Source organism: Oncorhynchus mykiss, chromosome 14 (genome assembly GCF_013265735.2).
Source record: "Oncorhynchus mykiss isolate Arlee chromosome 14, USDA_OmykA_1.1, whole genome shotgun sequence".
NCBI classification, from domain to species: Eukaryota; Metazoa; Chordata; class Actinopteri; order Salmoniformes; family Salmonidae; genus Oncorhynchus; species Oncorhynchus mykiss.
In genome coordinates, this window is record NC_048578.1 from 23,158,951 (window position 1) to 23,181,412 (window position 22,462).

At 44.9% G+C, this 22,462-nt stretch overlaps 1 protein-coding gene across 2 annotated transcripts in view; it reads left to right on the forward strand.

Annotated features, from left to right (window-relative positions):
* The window catches only part of LOC110487749 (ecto-NOX disulfide-thiol exchanger 2-like), a 354,612-nt gene that overhangs the window by 257,193 nt on the left and 74,957 nt on the right, over positions 1-22,462 (forward strand). For both annotated transcript variants that reach the window (XM_036943160.1, XM_036943159.1), the window contains 2 exons: positions 2,346-2,579; positions 17,857-18,069. In XM_036943160.1, coding sequence (XP_036799055.1) covers positions 2,346-2,579; positions 17,857-18,069 — 447 coding nt within the window. The remainder of the gene's footprint in view (positions 1-2,345; positions 2,580-17,856; positions 18,070-22,462) is intronic.

Consider the following 22,462-nt stretch of genomic DNA (forward strand, 5'->3'; position numbering starts at 1 on the left):
CTCCATCTATTAGACTCCAGCTATTAGACTCAATTTATTAGACTCCCTCTATTAGACTACATTGATTAGACTTCAGTTATTAGACTCCATCTATTAGACTTCAGTTATTAGACTCCCTCTATTATACTCCATCTATTAGACTCCAGCTATTAATCTCCCTCTATTAGACTCCCTCTATTAGACTCCATCTATTAGACTCCAGCTAATAATCTCCCTCTATTAGACTCCCTCTATTAGACTCCAGCTAATAATCTCCCTCTATTAGACTCCCTCTATTAGACTCCAGCTAATAATCTCCCTCTATTAAACTCTCTCTATTAGACTCCAGCTAATAATCTCCCTCTATTCGACTCCAGCTATTAGACTCCCTCTATTAGACTCCCTCTATTAGACTCCAGCTAATAATCTCCCTCTATTAGACTCCCTATATTAGACTCCAGCTAATAATTTCCCTCTAATAGACTCACTCTATTAGACTCCCTCTATTAGATTCCATCTATTAGACTCCAGTTATTAGATTCCATCTATTAGACTCCAGCTATTAGACTCCATTTATTAGACTCCCTCTATTAGACTACATAGATTAGACTTCAGTTATTAGACTCCCTCTATTAGACTACATAGATTAGACTTCAGTTATTAGACTCCCTCTATTAGACTCCATATATTAGACTCCATCTATTAGACTCCATCTATTAGACTCCAGCTAATAATCTCCCTCTATTAGACTCCCTCTATTAGACTCCATCTATTAGACTCCTTCTATTAGACTCCCTCTATTAGACTCCCTCTCTTAGACTCAATTTATTAGACTCCATTTATTAGACTCCATCTATTAAACTCCCTCTATTAGACTCCATCTATTAGACTCCAGCTATTAGACTCCAGCTGTTAGACTCCCTCTATTAGATTCAATTTATTAGACTCCATCTATTAGACTCCCTCTATTAGACTCAAGTTATCAGACTCACTCTGTTAGACTCCCTCTATTAGACTCCAGCTATTAAACTCTCTCTATTAGACTCCCTCTATTAGACTCAATTTATTAGACTCCATCTATTAGACTCCATTTATTAGACTCCCTCTATTAGACTACATAGATTAGACTCCAGTTATTAGACTCCCTCTATTAGACTCCATCTATTATACTCCAGCTATTAATCTCCCTCTATTAGACTCCCTCTATTAGACTCCATCTATTAGACTCTAGCTATTAGACTCCCTCTATTAGACTCCCTCTATTAGACTCCCTCTATTAGACTCCATCTATTATACTCCCTCGATTAGACTCCCTCTATTAGACTCCCTCTATTAGACTCCATCTATTACACTCCAGGTATGAATCTCCCTCTATTAGACTCCCTCTATTAGACTCCCTCTATTAGACTCCAGTTATTAGGCCTACTCTATTAGACTCCCTCTGTTAGACTCCCTCTATTAGACTCCAGCTATTAAACTCCCTCTATTAGACTCCCTCTATTAGACTCCAGTTATTAGACTCACTCTATTAGACTCCAGTTAATAGACTCCAGTTATTAGACTCCATCTATTAGACTCCATCTATTCGACTCCATTTATTCGACTCCCTCTATTAGACTCCCTCTATTAGACTCCATCTATTAGACTCCCTCTATTAGACTCCTATTAGACCCCCTCTATTCGACCATCTATTAGACCATCTCTTACTCCCTCTATTAGACTCCCTCTATTCTACCATGTATTAGACTCCAGCTTTTAGACTCCAGCTATTAGACTCCCTCTATTAGACTATATCTAAGAGAGATGACAGAAAAAGAGACGAGAGAGAGTGGGAAGCAGAGAGAGAGAGAGAGAGAACGAGAGAGAGAGAGAATGAGAGTGAGAGAGATGTGTTTGCTTGGGTGTCACAAGAGGACCAATTAGTCTCCAAGTCTTCTCTATGAATTAGTTTAGAGAACAGAAAGGTGTTTACTCCAACCCCACAAAGCTACTTTAGCTGGGATGCAGCTGTGACAGGAACCAACAGATTAAAAAGAGGAGAGCCTCAGAGGGATGGGGAGCGATGGATGGACAGATAGTTTCAACCCAAATGGAGGATGCCAGGAATCAGGAGAGAGATGCAGGTGTCTGATAGAAAGTGGTTTGTGGGTATTTACGGCGCTTTATCGCCCTGCACCTGCATGTTTAGCAGAGTGAAATGTCACTTGTGATGTTACCAATTGGTTCTAACGCTCTCCCCCCCCCACCCCCACTCTCTCTCTCCCCCCACCCCCACTCTCTCTCTCACCTCAACCCCCTCTCTCTCTCCCCTCCCCCTCTCTTTCTCTCTCTCTCTCTCCCCTCAACCCCCTTTCCTCTCCCTCCAGGCTACCGTATGCGTCTGGGCTCCAGTACAGACAAGAAGGACACAGGGCGGCTCCATGTGGACTTTGCCCAGGCCAGAGACGACTTGTATGAGTGGGAGTGTCGTCAGCGCCTGTATGCCAGAGAGGAGAGACACCGCAGGAGGATGGAGGAGGACCGTTTCAGACCCCCCTCCCCTCCACCCATCGTCCATTACTCAGACCACGAGTGTAGCCTGCTGGGCGACAAGATCAAAGGTGGGGCTCAATTCCCCAGGGCATACACACATTCAGTACACACAGATTCCCGGAGTACACACAGATTCACGCAGTACTCACAGATTCACACAGTACACACAAATTCACACAGTACAGACAGAAACAATACAGAGACAGACTCTCAAACAAAGAAACACAATACCCAAACACTAACTAACCCTACTTCTTGGTCTATCACAGTGGTCCTCCTCTGATTTAGTTTGGTGTGTGTGTGTGTGTGTGTGTGTGTGTGTGTGTGTGTGTGTGTGTGTGTGTGTGTTCATGCGCGCACATGCATTTGTGTTTAAGCACAGGCTTCACTACTATAATCTGCTGAAGTACATAAATATCCCCACAACTTGTACTTAAATATTTGTGAATGTGAGGATTCCAGTAGAAAAGTGAGGCGAAAAAAGGTAATCTTGCTGCTATCTTAGCCCAAACACCTTGACAATTTCTCTATTACAACTTCCGGCGCCGACAGAGATGGCCGCCTCGCTTTGCGTTCCTAGGATAAATTTGATTTGATTTATTAACTATTATGAAGAGCAGTGACCTTTAACTGGCTTAGTAATGAATGTGGCTGCTCCACATTCAGTTTATCTGAGAAGCTGATATATGTGTCACGCCTGCTCCCACTCCCCTCTCTGGCGCTCGAGGGTGCCAGGTGGCCCATCATTACACACACCTGTCACCATCATAACACGCATCTGCGTAATATGTACTCACCTGGACTCTTTGTTGATTGCCGCTCTATATCTGTCTGCTCTTCAGTTTGTTCCCTGTGTCAGCATTATTGTCGTTGTGTTTCCCCTGTCCAGACGCTGTCCTTGTTTGTTTTATGTTAGTTATTTATTAAATGTTCACTCTCTGTACTTGCTTCTCGTCTCCCAGCATCTGTCCTTGCAGAATGCTGACACCACAATGTGAGGCATCAGGAATTCTTTATTATTATTATTTTTTTGCTGGCTTCCGGTCCGTGTGCCGCTGTCGGAGGAACCGGCGGTGCCTCAGCTGTCTTGTTGGACTCCCATCCCACGTCATGCCTCAGCCGGCTCGTCAGGCTCCCATCCCACGTCATGCCTCAGCCAGCTCATCAAGCTCCCACGCCCCAGCTGGCTCGTCAGGCTTCCGCGCTTCAGCCGGCTCATCGGGCTTCCACGTCTCAGCCGGCTCATCCGGCTCCCAAGTCTTTACTGGAGCGCCAGGCACGCCCAGGTGGGACGCTAGGTGGCGCCCCTAGAGGGGGGGGGGGGGGGGGGGGTACTGTCACGCCTGCTCCCACTTCCCCTCTGTGGTGCTAGAGGGCTCCAGGCGGCCCATCATTACGCACACCTGTCACCATCATTAAGCGCATCTGCGCAATATTGGACTCACCTGCAATTACTTTTTTGATTGCCCCTCTATATCTGTCTGATCTTCAGATTGTTCACGGTGTCAGCATTATTGTCGTTATGGTTCCACTGTCCAGATGCTGTCCTTGTTTGTTTTACGTTGGTTATCTGTTAAATGTTCACTCCCTGTACTTGCTTCTTGTCTTCCAGCGTCTGTGTTTACAATATGAGATGCCAGCCAGGCAGCAGCCTGGTATTTTAGTATGCACACATATCCTCAACACATTCATGGGTTGCACGTTTCATCACAATATTGTTTGGAATGTTCGTTTTAGGACTGATGCCAAGCTGAGCATTCTACATTCTACTAATGCAGTCTTAATAGGTGTTGATTAAGATTTTGTCTGAAGTGCATTACATACTGTTGCCTAGAAACAATGACATTTCAAAACGAGGCAAATATTTATGGCGCCAGATTGACTTTAAATTCAGTATAATATTAGCTAGCTAACTAAGATTGTGGGGACAGCACTAATGTTAGCATTTCTAGCTATTTCTGACTAACTTTGCTAGCTCATGACAACATTGGCAACTCTCTCAAGTAAAATTTATGACATCATAATGATGGCAAAGTTGTATTTCCAGGACACTAAAGTGTAATTTTAACTAAACAGTCATTATCACCCAATCAGCATTAACCATCAGTCGGACATCAATATGCTGCGGGATCTGTAGAACGTTGATAACAATAGCAACGACGCAACCACGTGACGGAGGTGCAACCAATGAATAATGTATGTGGGTCTTATAAATCTCTGGAACCTCGTCAAAGTATGTTCCTTCGATAAGCCACTTAGCTCCCTAGCATTATAGATGCATTATATATTTTGATAAACCGCTAAGCTCCCTAGAATTATAAATGCATTATATATTTTGATAAACTGATTAGCTCCCTAGCTGTAGAGATGAATAGTATATTTTGATAAGCCACTTAGCTCACTAGCTGTATAGATGCATTATATATTTTGATAAGCCGCTTAGCTCCCTAGCTGTATGGATGCATTAAATATTTTGATAAACCGATTAGCTGTCAAGTATAGGTGTGCAACGGTGAGGGCGGAGTCAGGTGCAGGACACATAACTGAGTAAAATCACGTACTTTACTCGAAAAGAAACAACCATAAATCCCACGCAGGGGGAAAACACACCATAACACAGCAGTCTAACACTCAACAAGGAACAAACACGCACAAAACATATTGTGAACCAGAGGGTTAATTAGGGAAAATAATATTAACGTAATGGGAACCAGGTGTGTTCAATCAAGACAAAACAAAATAGAAAAAGAAACGTAGATCGGTGGCAGCTAGAAAGCCGGTGACGATGACCGCCGAACGCCGCCCGAACAAGGAGAGGCACCAACTTCGGCAGAAGTCATGCCAGTACTCCCCTCCTGACGCACAGCTCCAGCAGCGCGCCGACACCGGCCTCGGGAATGGCCCGGAGGACGAGGCGCAGGGCGATCTGGGTGGAGACGGTGAAATTCCTGCAGTAATGAAGGGTCCAGGATGTCCTCCACCCACACCCAGCATCTCTCCTCCGGACCGTACCCCTCCCACTCTACAAGGTACTGAAGGCCCCTCGCCCGACACCTTGAGTCCATGATGGCTCGCACAGTATACGCCGGGGCCCCCTCGATGTCCAAAGCCTCCCGCACCTCAGACTGCTGGAGCGGACCAGCCACCACCGGCCTGAGGGGAGACACATGAAACGAGAGGTTAATACAATAATCAGGGGGAAGCTGTAACTCATAGCATACCTTGTTCAGTCTCCTCAGGACTTTAAATGGCCCCACAAACCGCGGACCCAGCTTCCAGCAGGGCAGGTGAAGGAGCAGGTTTCCGGTCGAGAGCCAGACCTGGTGTCCCGGTGCATACACCGGGGCCTCACTGCGGTGGCGGTCGGCGCTCGCCTTCTGTCGCCTGATGGCCCGTTGCAGGCGCACATGGGCGCAGGCGCTGCAGGCGCACATCGTCCCAGGTCTCTTCCGAGCACCGAAACCATTCATCCACTGCAGGTGCCTCGATCTGGCTCTGATGCCACGGTGCCAGGACCGGCTGATAACCTAGTACACACTGAAACGGAGACAGTTAGTGGAGGAGTGGCGGAGGGAGTTCTGGGCCATCTCTGCCCAGGGGATGAAAGCCGCCCACTTCCCCGGCCGGTCCTGGCAATAAGACCACAGTAACCTACCCACATTCTGGTTAACTCTCTCCACCTGCCCATTACTTTAGGGGTGAAACCCTGAGGTCAGGCTGACCGAGACCCCCAGATGTTCCATGAACGCCCTCTAGACCCTTGATGTGAACTGGCGACCCCGATCAGACACTATATCCTCAGGCACCCCGTAGTGCCGGAAGACTTGTGTAAACAGGGCCTCCGCAGTCTGTAGGGCCATAGGGAGACCGGGCAAAGGAATGAGACTGCAGGACTTAGAAAACCGATCCACAACAACCAGAATCCTGGTGTTTCCTTGTGACGGAGGAAGATCTGTCACGAAAACCACCGATAGGTGTGACCACGGCCGTTGTGTAACGGGTAGGGGTTGTAATTTCCCTCTTGGAAGGTGTCTAGGTGCCTTGCACTGGGTGCACACCGAGCAGGAGGAAACTTACACCCTCACGTCCTTAGCTAAAGTGGGCCACCAGTACTTCCCACTAAGACAGCGCACTGTCCGACCGATGCCAGGATGCCCAGAGGAGGGTGACGTGTGAGCCCAACAGATCAATCGATCAAGAACATCAGACGGAACGTACAGACGTCTAACTGGACACTGGGTGGGAATGGGCTCCGCACGTAACGCCCTCTCGATGTCCGCGTCAACCTCCCACACCACCGGTGCCACCAGGCAAGATGCCGGAAGTATGGGAGTGGGATCCGTGGACCGCTCCTCTGTGTCATACATCTGGGACAGTGCGTCTGCCTTAGCATCCTGGGAACCTGGTCTGTAGGATAGAGTGAACACAAAACGGGTGAAAGCATGGCCCACCTTGCCTGGCGAGGATTCATTCTCCTCGCCGCCCGGATGTACTTCAGATTGCGGTGGTCAGTCCAAATGAGAAAAGGGTGTTTAGCCCCCTCAAGCCAATGCCTCCACGTTTTCAGAGCCTTGACAACAGCCAACAGCTCCCGGTCCCCCACATCATAGTTTTGCTCCTCCTGGCTGAGCTTCTTCGAAAAGAACGCACAGAGGTGGAGCTTTGGTGGAGTACCCGAGCTCTGAGACAGCACAGCTCCTATCCCAGCCTCGGACGCGTCCACCTCTACTATGACCGCTAAGGAGGAAGAGGAATCAGGATGAGCCAACACAGGAGCTGAGGTAAACAGAGCCTTCAGGTGACCAAAAGCCCTGTCCACCCCAGCTGACCACTGGAGTCACACCGGTCCCCCCTTCAGCAAAAAGGTAATGGGAGCCGCTACCTGACCAAAGCCCCGGATAAACTTCCGGTAGTAGTTGGCAAATCCTAAGAACCGCTGCACCTCCTTTACTGTGGTTGGAGTCGGCCAATTACGCACGGCTGAAATGCGGTCATTCTCCATCTCCACCCCTGACTCGGACAAGTGGTACCCTAGGAAGGTGACAGACTGTTGGAAGAACAGACATTTCTCAGCTTTAACGTACAGGTCATGCTCCAACAGTCGATCAAGCACCTTGTGCACCAGGGACACATGCTCGGCGCGTGTAGCGGAGTATATTAGAATGTCATCTATATACACCTCTATACCCTGCCCGTGCAGGTACCTGAAAATCTTGTCTACAAAGGATTGGAAGATGGATGGAACATTCATCAACCCGTACTGCATGACGAGGTACTCATAGTGCCCAGAGGTGGTATTAAATGCCATCTTCCACTCATCTCCCTCCCGGATACGCACCAGATTGTAAGCGCTCCTGAGACTCAATTTTGTGAAGATGCGCGCCCCGTGCAATGACTCGGTCACACTGGCTATGAGAGGCAGCGGGTAACTATACTTCACTGTGATCTGATTTAAACCTCTACAGTCAATGCAAGGGCGTAAACCTCCATCCTTCTTCTTCACAAAAAATAAACTTGAGGAGGCAGGTGAAGTGGAAGGCCGAATGTATCCCTGTCCCAGAGATTCGGTGACATATGTTTCCATAGCCGCCGTCTCCTCCTGTGACCGAGGATACACGTGATTCCTGGGAAGTGCTGCATCTACCAGGAGATTTATCGCACAATCCCCCCGTTGATGGGGTGGTAGTTGAGTCGCCTTCCTTTTACAGAAGGCGAGAGTCAAATCTGCATATTCAGGGGGAATGTGCATGGTGGAGACCTGGTTTGGACTCTCCACCGTAGTTGCACCTATGGAAACACCTATACACCTTCCTGAACACTGACGTGACCACCCCTTGAGGGCCTTCTGTTGCCACGAAATAGTGGGGTCATGATAGGCCAACCAGGGAAGCCCCAACACCACAGGAAGCGCAGGAGAATCGATCAGGAAGAGACTATTCTCTCCTCATGACCCTCCTGTGTTATCATACATAGTGTAGCTGTGACCTTCCTAATCAGGCCCGACCCTAAAGGACGACTATCTAAGGATTGTGCAGGGAAGGGCACATCAACAGGAACAATAGGGATCCCTAATCTAAGAGCAAACGGACGGTCAATAAAGTTCCCAGCTGCGCCTGAATCTACTAGCGCCTTATGCTGGGAATGCGGGGAAAACTCAGGAAATTCTATAAATACACACATGTGCATAACAGGAAGCTCTGTGTGAGTTGGGTGCCTACTCACCTGGTATGATCCACCAGTGCCCTGCCTGCTGCCTCGACTTCCTGGGGAACCTCTCCAGCACCAACCAGAAATGTGTCCTCTGGGCCACAGGTAGTGCAGGAAACGCCCCCCCCCCCCTCCCCCTGGTCACCCTTAGAGCAGCACCTCCGAGCTCCATAGGTGTAGGATCGGAGGTGCTGGGGGATGGAATGGACAGACCCCGATCCAGACGTCCACTGGTGGCCAACAGGTTATCCAGCCTGATGGATAAATCCACCAGCTGGTCTAGGGTAAGGGTGGTGTCCCTGCAGGCCAGCTCCCGACGAACGTCCTCACGTAGACTACACCTGTAATGGTTGATCAGGGCCCTCTCATTCCATCCCGCGCTGGCAGCCAGGGTCCTGAAGTCCAGTGTGAATTCCTGTGCGCTCCTCATCCCCTGTCTGAGATCGAACAAGCGTTCCCCCGACGGACAGGAGATGAGGCCGGACACGCTCTCATATCCCGAGGGAGCCGGGTGGACGGTCGCCAGGTAGAGCTGCAACTGGAGCAGGAACTCCTGGCACCCGGCAGCCGTTCCATCATATGCGCTCGGGAGCGAGAGCAGAATCCCACTGGATCCAGGTGATGGAGGAGTGGACCATGGTGTGGGTTGTGGTGTTGATGGGGGTGTGGGAAAACCCCCTCTCTCCCATCGCTCCATGGTGAGCAGCACGCGATCCATTGCTGTGCCAAGATGTTGGAGCATTGTCGTGTGCTGCTGGACGTGTTCCTCCACTGGTACCGGACGACTGGGTGCACCTGCTGATTCCATATTAGGTGCGTGTTCCTGTCAGGTGTCAGTGTCCAGCGGTGAGGACGGAGTCAGGCGCAGGACACAGAACTGAGTAAAATCACGTACTTTACTCGAAAAGAAACAACCATAAATTCCACGCAGGGGGAAAACACACCATAACACAGCAGTCTAACACTCAACAAGGAACAAACACGCACAAAACATATTTTGAACCAGAAGGTTAAATAGGGAAAATAATATTAACGTAATGGGAACCAGGTGTGTACAATCAAGACAAAACAAAATAGAAAAATAAACGTAGATCGGTGGCAGCTAGAAAGCCGGTGACGACGACCGGCGGAATTCGTGACACCCTAGCTGTAGAGATGATTAATATATTTTGATAAGCCCCTTAACTCCTTAGCTGTATAGATGGATTATAGGACATTGTAAGTGATAATGATGTCTATCAGATGCCACAGCCTCACAGCTTAACGCTAATTTTGTCCAAGTATGATATTCTATTGGGCCCTTGTCATTGTCAATAATTGACAAGTGTAGATATTGTGTGTGTATTGATAATGGACCTGTAGTTGGTAGGGAGGACTAGTGACTGTGGAGAGCCTGGAAACTTACATCATTCTATAGATACAGATGAACACCTCAGGGACCTCTGGTTATGACAGCTTGGTTTAATGTCGAAAGCAGTGATGAATTATTCATGCAAATCATCTGACAGACCTGTCTGTGTGTGTTTCTCTGTGTATGTGTTTGTGTTTGTCTGTGTATGTGTGTGTGTGTGTGGGGGGGGGGGGAAATCAGAAACACCTCAACTCTCTCTCCATCTGTTTCTCTCCCAGTGTCGATATCTTCCACTCTGTCTTCTTTTCAGTCTCTCACACATTCCCAACCCCTCCCTCCCTCCCTTCCCCTCCTCTCCTATACCCTACCTTCCCCTCCCTTCCCCTCCCTTCCTTCTTTCCCCTCCCTTTCCCTCATTCCCTTTCCCTCCCTCCCTTCCCAATCCTTCCCCTCCCTTCCTTCCTACCCCACCCTCCCTTCCTCCCTGAAACATGATCGTCACATTGCTTCCATTCGTTCACTGGTCTCTAGTTAATGGAACCTTCATAAAAAGAAGAGTCCTTCCATTGTAAATGTCTTTTCTCCAGTGCTGCTCCGAATGTTAAAGTGACACACCTTTGATCATTCATAACGCGTCCATGAACGTATGGCATTGGGTGTAACAGGCTTCGGACATGAGGTCCATACAGCTAGCTAAATTAATAATAGCTAGCCTAGTTCTGTTAGATAATAAAAGACACAGCTGAACAGGTTTTGGAGACGCAGGTCATCTGTTTTATAAAACTAATAAGAAAGCCTGTTACCCTTGAAATATGCAAGGCTATCCGGCATGAAAAATACATTGATAGCAAGCCAGCTAGATTAGCTAGCTAGCTAATATTGAACAATATTTTAGCCGGTAAGCCAAAAAGCAATTCCCATATGTGTCATGTGTGCTCCCTCTCCGGCCTCTAGGTCACCAGGCTGCTCGTAATGGCGCACACCTGTCACCAGCATTACGCACATAATGACACTCACCTGGACTCCATCACCTCCTTGATTTATATGTCACTCCCTTTAGTTTCTTGCCCAGTCGTCATTGTTCCTGTTTCATGTCGGTGCACTATTCGTGTTTCTTGTTTTGTTCATTTATTTATTAAACGTATTTACTCCCTGAACTTGCTTCCGCACATTGTTACAGTATGTCTGTTTTCTTCTTCTCAAACATAAAACACTTTGTGGTGTATTTGTCCTAAACTCTTGATCAGAGTTCCCCATTGTGGATTTACCCCCGCCAAGTTTTCTGAGCAAAATAATAATAATTGTTGGACATTAAATACTTTAAAAAAATGCCAGGAAATCAGCTCCAAGTGATTTTAATTTAAGAAATCTGTTCCAAAGTATTCCCACGCATAATATAAAGACACGTCTGATCGTATTCAATTGTAAGCAAGGCTTGAAATTATTATGTTTTAGTCAAACATTATATCTGTTTGGACATTTTGCGGTTAATTTCCAGTCTACAAATAATTTGTAATTATGTTCCGGCCCCCTAACCATCCGCTCATGAAGAAATCGGACCGTGGCTGAATCTAGTTGATGATCCCTGCTCTAGAAAGTCACAAATTGAGTAAAACATTATGTCACAGAAGTGCTATCTTACATTTTTTTTAAGGAAACAACATCTCTGGCTGTTCGCTTGTGCTCATACTATCTTAAATTAGACTACTGTTTAATCCTGTTACAGAAACCTTAGCTGGTCAAATCGGAAGAGTGGGGCTTTCCCCCATATAGAAGTAAGGAAACATCCTTTCAGTAAATCTGTGTTGATAATTGTGGATGTGTTTGTTTCTCACAGTATCAGTAAAGGATACTTGTCCTTCGCCACAGTCCAGCACCCCGCCGATCATCTGTATCTTTAAATAATGTTGCGAAAAATCAAATCAAATCAAAATCAAATCAAATGTATTTATATAGCCCTTCGTACATCAGCTGATATCTCAAAGTGCTGTACAGAAACCCAGCCTAAAACCCCAAACAGCAAGCAATGCAGGTGTAGAAGCACGGTGGCTAGGAAAAACTCCCTAGAAAGGCCAAAACCTAGGAAGAAACCTAGAGAGGAACCAGGCTATGTGGGGTGGCCAGTCCTCTTCTGGCTGTGCCGGGTGGAGATTATAACAGAACATGGCCAAGATGTTCAAATGTTCATAAATGACCAGCATGGTCAAATAATAATAAGGCAGAACAGTTGAAACTGGAGCAGCAGCACGGCCAGGTGGACTGGGGACAGCAAGGTTGTCATCATGTCAGGTAGTCCTGAGGCATGGTCCTAGGGCTCAGGTCCTCCGAGAGAGAGAAAGAAAGCGAGAAAGAGAGAATTAGAGAGAACACACTTAAATTCACACAGGACACAGAATAGGACAGGAGAAGTACTCCAGATATAACTAACTGACCCTAGCCCCCGACACATAAACTACTGCAGCAGAAATACTGGAGACTGAGACAGGAGGGGTCAGGAGACACTGTGGCCCCATCCGAGGACACCCCCGGACAGGGCCAAACAGGAAGGATATAACCCCACCCACTTTGCCAAAGCACAGCCCCCACACCACTAGAGGGATATCTTCAACCACCAACTTACCATCCTGAGACAAGGCCGAGAATAGCCCACAAAGATCTCCGCCACGGCACAACCCAAGGGGGGGCGCCAACCCAGACAGGAAGATCACATCAGTGACTCAACCCACTCAAGTGACGCACCCCTCCTAGGGACGGTATGAAAGAGCCCCAGTAAGCCAGTGACTCAGCCACTGTAATAGGGTTAGAGGCAGAGAATCACAGTGGAAAGAGAGGAACCGTCCAGGCAGAGACAGCAAGGGCGGTTCGTTGCTCCAGAGCCTTTCCGTTCACCTTCCCACTCTTGGGCCAGACTACACTCAATCATATGACCCACTGAAGAGATGAGTCTTCAGTAAAAGACTTAAAGGTTTGAGTTTGCGTCTTTTACATGGGTAGGCAGACCATTCTATAAAAATGGAGCTCTATAGGAGAAAGCCCTGCCTCCAGCTGTTTGCTTAGAAATTCTAGGGACAATTAGGAGGCCTGCATCTTGTGACCGTAGCGTACGTGTAGGTATGTACGGCAGGACCAAATCAGAGAGATAGGTAGGAGCAAGCCCATGTAATGCTTTGTAGGTTAGCAGTAAATCTTGAAATCAGCCCTTGCCTTGACAGGAAGCCAGTGTAGGGAGGCTAGCACTGGAGTAATATGATCAAATTTTGGGGTTCTAGTCAGGATTCTAGCAGACGTATTTAGTACTAACTGAAGTTTATTTGGTGCTTTATCAGGATAGCCGGAAAGTAGAGCATTGCAGTAGTCTAACCTAGAAGTGACAAAAGCATGGATTAATTTTTCTGCATCATTTTTGGACAGAAAGTTTCTGATTTTTGCAATGTTACGTATATGGAAAAAAGCTGTCCTTGAAATGGTCTTGATATGTTCATCAAAAGAGAGATCAGGGTCCAGAGTAACGCAGAGGTCCTTCACAGTTTTATTTGAGACGACTGTACAACCATTAAGATTAACTGTCAGATTCAACAGAAGATCTCTTTGTTTCTTGGGACCTAGAACAAGCATCTCTGTTTTGTCCGAGTTTAAAAGTAGAACGTTTGCAGCCATCCACTTCCTTATGTCTGAAACACATGCTTCTATCGAGGGCAATTTTGGGGCTTCACCATGCTTCACTGAAATGTACAGCTGTGTGTCATCCGCATAGCAGTGAAAGTTCACATTAAGTTTTCGAATGACATCCCCAAGAGGTAAAATATATAGTGAAAACAATAGTGGTCCTAAAACGGAACCTTGAGGAACACCGAAATTTCCAGTTGATTTATCAGAGGACAAACCATTCACAGAGACAAACTGATATCTTTCCGACAGATAAGATCTAAACCAGGCCAGAACTTGTGCGTGTAGACCAATTTGGGTTTCCAATCTCTCCAAAAGAATGTGGTGATCGATGGTATCAAAAGCAGCACTAAGGTCTAGGAGCACGAGGACAGATGCAGAGCCTCGGTCTGATGCCATTAAAATGTAATTTACCACCTTCACAAGTGCAGTCTCAGTGCTATGATGGGGTCTAAAACCAGACTGAAGAATTTCGTATACATTGTTTGTCTTCAGGAAGGCAGTGAGGCCAATATTTTTTTTTATATTTTCTGGGTCAAGGTTTGACTTTTTCAAGAGAGGCTTTATTACTGCTAGTTTTAGTGAGTTTGGTACACATCCAGTGGATAGAGAGCCGTTTATTATGTTCAACATAGGAGGCCCAAGCACAGGAAGCAGCTCTTTCAGTAGTTTAGTTGGAATAGGGTCCAGTATGCAGCTTGAAGGTTTAGAGGCCATGATTATTTTCATCATTGTGTCAAGAGATATAGTACTAAAACACTTGAGTGTCTCTTCTTGATCCTAGGTCCTGGCAGAGTTGTGCAGACTCAGGACAACTGAGCTTTGAAGGAATACGCAGATTTAAAGAGGAGTCCGTAATTTGCTTTCTAATAATCATGATCTTTTCCTCAAAGAAGTTCATGAATTTATCACTGCTGAAGTGAAAGACATCCTCTTTTGGGGATACTTCCTTTCTTAGGACAGACTTTCTGGCCACTCCAATCATCCAGTTGTCATTGTCTCCAACATCCACCTCCCGGCAGTGACGTACTCTTATTATCTTATAAATATTTCCTTATCTAACACAACCAGGCTAGCTTTTATTAACTTAGCTACCGTGGGCTCCAAAATTACTGGCACCATTGACTGGCAATGCACAAACAATACTTAAAAAAATATAAACAATATAATTATAGGGATAAACTAAAAATACCAACATGTGAGAAATACTGTACTTTATTAACATTTCAATGGAACCCACCAAAATCATGTATTGATTGAATTAAAAATTATTGTCCTCCAAATCAAGGTTTCACAATTTTATTTCACTAGGCAAGTCAGTTAAGAACAAATTCTTATTTTCAGTGATGGCCTAGGAACAGTGGGTTAACTGCCCTGTTCAGTGGCAGAACAACAGATTTTTACCTTGTCAGCTCAAGGATTTGATCTGGCAACTTTTCGGTTACTAGGCCAACACTCTAACCACTAGGCTACCTGCCGCCCCAATTAATGGCACCCTTAAAGATTATTGTAAATAATATCTACCAAAATTAAACAAGGAGTTAAATTCCACTTATTTAAGTTTATCTAAGTCTTAAGGAACTATATTGAGCCATTACATCACTTCCTGTTTCACTAGGGTATAAAAATGAGTTAACACACATGCAATATCCCTTTGTCATCCAACACCATGAAGAAAACCAAATAACTGGCTGTTCAAAAGAGACAGATGGTTGTAGAACTTCATAAATTTGGTAATGGCTAAAAGAAGATCCACAAACAATTGAATACACCACCGAGCACTGTCAGGACAATTCTTAAAAAATAATAATAATATGGAACAGTTGAAAACCTCACGGGTAAAGGAAGCAAATGCGTTTTGCCCCCAGGATAGGGAGGAGGATAGTGAGAGAAACAACAAAATCCCCAAGAATCACTGTGAAAGAATTGCAGGCCTTGGAGGCATCTTGGGGTCACCAGGTTCCAAAAAGTACCATCGGACACCATGGTTGCCAGAAGAAAGCACTTTCTGACCCCAAGACACAGACGCAAGCGTTTGGAGTTTGCCAAACGTCATTTAAATTATGACTGGAAGAAGGTGCTCAGGTCAGATGAGACCAAAATTGAACATTTTGTTCAGATACAGCATCGGCATGTTTGGCGTCGAAATAGAGATGCATACAACGAGAGACACCTCATACCCACAGTGAAATAGGATGGTGGGTCAGTGATGTTTTGGGGCTGTTTTAATTCTGGAGGTCCAGGGGCACTGGTTAAATATCGGGCAATTTTGGCTGACAATCTGGTTGCCTTTGCCAGAAGGCTGGGACTTGGCCGTAGGTGGACTTTCCAACAAGACAATGACCCAAAACATACCTCAAGATCCGCACAGAAATGAATCTGTGACAACAAAATCAATGTTCTGCCATGGCCATCTCAGTCGCCGGACCTCAATTCAATTGAAAACCTGTGTGCTGAGTTGAAGAGGGCAGTTGATATGCGCATAGGCCAAGAATGTGAAGGATCTTGAAAGGATTTGCATAGACGAATGATCCAAAATCCCTCCAAATGTGTTCCTTAACGTTGTCAAACATAACAGGAAAAGACTCCATGATCTAATCCTTGCCAGAGGTGGTTGCACTAAGTACTAAATGAGGAGTGCCAATAATGATGAAACCTTGATTTTGGTGAAATGTATTTTGTATTAAATAATTGTATGATTTTGGTTGGTTCCATTGAAACATTAATAAAGTACAGTATTTCTCACATGTTGGTATTTTGAGTTTCTCTATAATTATATTGTTTATATTTTTTAAGTATTGTTTGTGCATTGCCAGTAATTTTGGAGCCCGGTGTATATGTATGGTATTGTGTCGTATCGTTTTATGGGCTCTTAACCAACCGTGCTATTTTGTTAGTTTTTTCACATTGTTTGTAACTATTTCTACTGCTTGAGTGGCAGCAACTGTTTCAAGAAGAGGTAACTTGTTGTTTCATGATCCTGCTGTCCACTCTCCATCCTTGCTAGTCACTCTTCAAGTGATGCCAGGCGTAACATGACCATCAGTGTTATGTCATCCTTTTAACAAGCTTTGGTGAAATGTATGCATTGTGATGTGATTATAATCAAAGCAGTACTTATATACATTTGTTACATTCAGTGAAGTTGACTCCTTATGGGTAGTTAAACCAAACAGATCCCAAGCTAAGCAACACTACTTCAAATCGGACTCCGCTAACTATCTAGCTAGCTACCCCTCAACTCATACCAGCATGATGTTTTTCCTCTAAAGTTTTCCCCAAAGTTAGAAAGAGCTTTAAAGTTCTGCCTCTGAGTATAAAGTTTGAAAATAAATGTCTAGTTTCAACTATACAAAACAAAAATATGAATGGAACATGTAAAGTGTTGGTCCTCTGTTTCATGAGCTGAAATAAAAGATCCCAGAAATGTTCCATACGCACAAGAAAAGCTTATTTCGCTACAATTTCGTGCACAAATTTGTTTACATCCCTGTTAGTGAGCATTTCTCCTTTTCCAATATAATCCATCCACCTGACAGGTGTGGCATATCAAGAAGCTGTTTAAACAGCATGATCATTACACAGGTGCACCTTGTACTGGAGACAATAAAAGGCAGTTTTGTCACAAAACACAATGCCACCAGTTTTGAGGGAGCGTGCAATTGGCATGCTGACTGCTGGAATGTCCACCAGAGCTGTTGCCATAAGCCACCTCCAACGTTGTTTAAGAGATTTTGGCAGTTCATCCAACCGGTCTCACAACTACAGGCGATGTGTGGTGAAGAATATTTTTGTCTGTAATAAAGAACTCATTCTGATTGGCTGGACCTGGCTCCCCGGTGGGTGGGCCTATGTCCTCCCAGGCCCATCCATGGCAGTGCCCTGCCCAGTAATGTGAAATCCATAGATTAGGGCCTAATGTATTTATTTAAATTGACTAATTTCCTTCTATAAACTGTAGTTCAGTCAAATCTTTTAAATTGTTGCGTTTTTATATTTTTGTTCAGTATACTGTAGTTAAATATGTTTGAAATAAGAACATTTAATGAGGATATTATTTATCAATGTTGTTCGTTTGTGGAGATCGTTTTGTGCAAACTTTCCTTTAACCCTCTCCTCAGATGAGGCAGCTTTTGCGGAGGCGGTAAACGTGCTGCTGACCTGGGTGGAACGAGGTGAGGTGAACCGTCGTAACGCCAACAACTTCTACTCAATGATCCAGTCGTCCAACAGCCACATCCGCCAGCTGATGAGTCACAAGGCCGCCCACGAGAAGGAGTTGGAGGTGGCCAAGGACAAGTTCAAGACCGCCCTGTCTGGCATCCTGGCACAATGTGAGTACACACCAGGCTGACACACACACACACACACACACACACACACACAACACACAAAACACAACACACAACACACAACACACAACACACCACACACCACACACCACACACCACACACCACACACACCACACACCACACACACACACACACACACACACAGAGAGAGAGAGAGAACCATGTCCCACACAACAGGGTAAGGGTCAACATAAAACCACTTGTGGCATTCCCTTTGAAGCAACGTCACATTGTCCCTCTAAACGTTCTCAACCCTCAAGTGATTTTCATGTCACAAGTTCACAAGTTCCAGGTCAGTGCTCCATACATGATGGATTAAATACCCAGGGACATGGAACAGAGATGGTATTTTCTGCAAACACACTCACACACATGAATGGCTGCACACAAACAGATGATAGCACTTCTGAAGACCCACTCTATGGGATGACTCTTTGTAGGAGTAGATTTGGGGCAGTTTGCCTGGTAAAGGCCAGTGATGGCAGCAATAACATTGAACAGGTTATTTATGGAGCTGTTAGCTACCTCTCTTAGCCCACCATCATTAGGCCCAGAATGGCCACTCACTCACTCTCTCTCTCCTCTTTATTCCTGTCTCTCTTTCTCTGTCTAGCAACTGTTCACCAGGAGACAACATCCCAAAGGGAGCAGAAAATAATCTAGTTTTAGAAACCTGCTTCACCTTGCTCGGTGACAGCCTCTCTGTACCTCACAGCTTTGACAGCCGGCATACAAAAACAAATATTTAACACAACCGTCACACACACACACTGGGGGGTTGGAGAGAAAAAATATATAGGACCGTCACACACACACACACACACACATACAGAAGGTTTCATGCAGCCTGTGACGGGTTAGCAATAGCATGGCATTGTAATTAGCTGCATGACATTTCAGTGGTGAACATCACAGATTGACATTGAGTTCATGCAGCCTCATATTGTCTCATCATTGATATTCCACAGACAGTTTCTTCTCACACTGGACATAACAGACATACAGAATGACAGTCAAATAAAAGCATGCTGTGTTTCACCAGTATGTTTCAGGAAGGGTTGATAGTGGATAAAGAAGGTAGGTTCATGTGTTTGTCTCTAAAGCTGTCTGGTGGTGGTAGATTATATTGGTAGATTATATATACCTGTAGATTATATATACCACATTGGTAGATTATATATACAGTGCCTTGCGAAAGTATTCGGCCCCCTTGAACTTTGCGACCTTTTGCCACATTTCAGGCTTCAAACATAAAGATATAAAACTGTATTTTTTTGTGAAGAATCAACAACAAGTGGGACACAATCATGAAGTGGAATGACATTTATTGGATATTTAAAACTTTTTTAACAAATCAAAAACTGAAAAATTGGGCGTGCAAAATTATTCAGCCCCCTTAAGTTAATACTTTGTAGCGCCACCTTTTTCTGCGATTACAGCTGTAAGTCGCTTGGGGTATGTCTCTATCAGTTTTGCACATCGAGAGATTTTTTTTCCCATTCCTCCTTGCAAAACAGCTCGAGCTCAGTGAGGTTGGATGGAGAGCATTTGTGAACAGCAGTTTTCAGTTCTTTCCACAGATTCTCGATTGGATTCAGGTCTGGACTTTGACTTGGCCATTCTAACACCTGGATATGTTTATTTTTGAACCATTCCATTGTAGATTTTGCTTTATGTTTTGGATCATTGTCTTGTTGGAAGACAAATCTCCGTCCCAGTCTCAGGTCTTTTGCAGACTCCATCAGGTTCTTCCAGAATGGTCCTGTATTTGGCTCCATCCATCTTCCCATCAATTTTAACCATCTTCCCTGTCCCTGCTGAAGAAAAGCAGGCCCAAACCATGATGCTGCCACCACCATGTTTGACAGTGGGGATGGTGTGTTCAGGGTGATGAGCTGTGTTGCTTTTACGCCAAACATAACGTTTTGCATTGTTGCCAAAAAGTTCAATTTTGGTTTCATCTGACCAGAGCACCTTCTTCCACATGTTTGGTGTGTCTCCCAGGTGGCTTGTGGCAAACTTTAAACGACACTTTTTATGGATATCTTTAAGAAATGGCTTTCTTCTTGCCACTCTTCCATAAAGGCCAGATTTGTGCAATATACGACTGATTGTTGTCCTATGGACAGATTCTCCCACCTCAGCTGTAGATCTCTGCAGTTCATCCAGAGTGATCATGGGCCTCTTGGCTGCATCTCTGATCAGTCTTCTCCTTGTATGAGCTGAAAGTTTAGAGGGAGGCCAGGTCTTGGTAGATTTGCAGTGGTCTGATACTCCTTCCATTTCAATATTATCGCTTGCACACTGCTCCTTGGGATGTTTAAAGCTTGGGAAATCTTTTTGTATCCAAATCCGGCTTTAAACTTCTTCACAACAGTATCTCGGACCTGCCTGGTGTGTTCCTTGTTCTTCATGATGCTCTCTGCGCTTTTGACGGACTATCACAGTGCAGGTGCATTTATACGGAGACTTGATTACACACAGGTGGATTGTATTTATCATCGTTAGTCATTTAGGTCAACATTGGATCATTCAGAGATCCTCACTGAACTTCTGGAGAGAGTTTGCTGCACTGAAAGTAAAGGGGCTGAATAATTTTATTATCTATTTGTTAAAAAAGTTTTAAATATCCAATAAATGTTGTTCCACTTCATGATTGTGTCCCACTTGTTGTTGATTCTTCATAAAAAAATACAGTTTTATATCTTTATGTTTGAAGCCTGAAATGTGGCAAAAGGTCGCAAAGTTCAAGGGGGCCGAATACTTTTGCAAGGCACTGTACCTGTATGTCCATGGCCAGGGAGTAATAGGTTCACCTGTGGTTGTGTCACATTGGCTGAATGCAAAAACAACTCCTAGCCCCTAACTTCAAGGCACTTGTGTAAGGATTGGAAAGCTATAAGCCACATAATGAAAACTCCACTCAGCCAATCAAGACTGCAAGATGGAGCTACTGTATGACCATATTGATTATACCTATGTGATTCCTTCAGATCTCCACAAGTGCTAGGGGTTGTTTCTGGACAGGGCTTTAGGCTTTTGCCTTTCAGAAAGCTAACACTCTATGGGGTATGCTGTGTAGGCTCCAAACGTCTCTGGTTAACTTTAGCCTGTATTGGTCTGTGGACAGCTCATCTGAAAGAACCCACTCAGCCATAGAATCAAAGTAAGTAACACCTCTCTACATGAAAACAACTGGGTCTGAAGGAAGAAATGAAATGAGTCATATTAATGATTCACAACTGCCAATGCTAAGAGCATGTATGAGTTCAGATATCTTTGGTGATAGACCACTTACAGTAGTGTGCATACTGAGTACTGTGTTAGTATGGATATTGGGATATACCACATAATCGGTTCTTGTTTATACAGTAATACAAATATTGGAAAGAGCAAAGTGGGTATCCCCCCCTCTCTCTTCTCTCTCTCTTCTCTCTCTCTCTCTCTTTCTCTTCTCTTCTCTTCTCTTCTTTCTCTCTCTCTCTCTTTCTCTCTCTCTTCTCTCTCTCTCTCTCTTTCTCTTCTCTTCTCTTCTCTTCTCTTCTCTTCTCTTCTCTTCTCTCTCTCTCTCTCTCTCTCTTTCTCTTCTCTTCTCTTCTCTTCTCTTCTTTCTCTCTCTCTCTCTCTTTCTCTCTCTCTCTCTCTCTATCATTGTCACCATCCTCCATCACAATAATCCACACAAACACTTAGTTGTATTCATGAGTTTGTCTTTCTCTGCAGTTCCACACATACAAATGTAAACACAGAGTTTGGTGTCCTGGGAGGTAGGTTCACACTGTCGTTCTGTGAACAAAAGCCACATCCACATTTACCAGACTTTCTTACAGCTGCACATTGGAATCCATAGACTTTATTTTTTCCAAATGCAATATAATGCAATATCACACATTCCTCCATTTGGCATTGGTAGTTGTCACCTTATGTTGAATGGTACCTTTAGAAAAAGCCCTTAACAATGCTCCTTTCTGCTCTGAAGCAAGTTATTCAAATAGAGTATGCATCCCAAATGGCATCCAATTCCCTTTATAGTGCACTAAACTATACATATGGGCCCTGGTCAAAAGTAGTGCCCCGCATAGGGAATGTGGTGCCGTTTGGACTTAAACAGGCTCTATTCATGAATGTCAGAGAACAGAAATCTCCTCTCAGTTCAATGAGATCCATTCGCAGCTGAAGGATTTATGAACCACAGCGCCCTGCTTCATATTTCGCTCAGGATGATGTTTATAGAAGATGACAATCATTTCACAGTTGGATTTGGATCAGCATACATCATGTTTGGTGGATGGCACTCGGTCTACATGCCGCAGCATATTTCATCTAGGAGATTAACCTGCCTGACAGATAGTGAATGGTCTCATTTACAGTAGA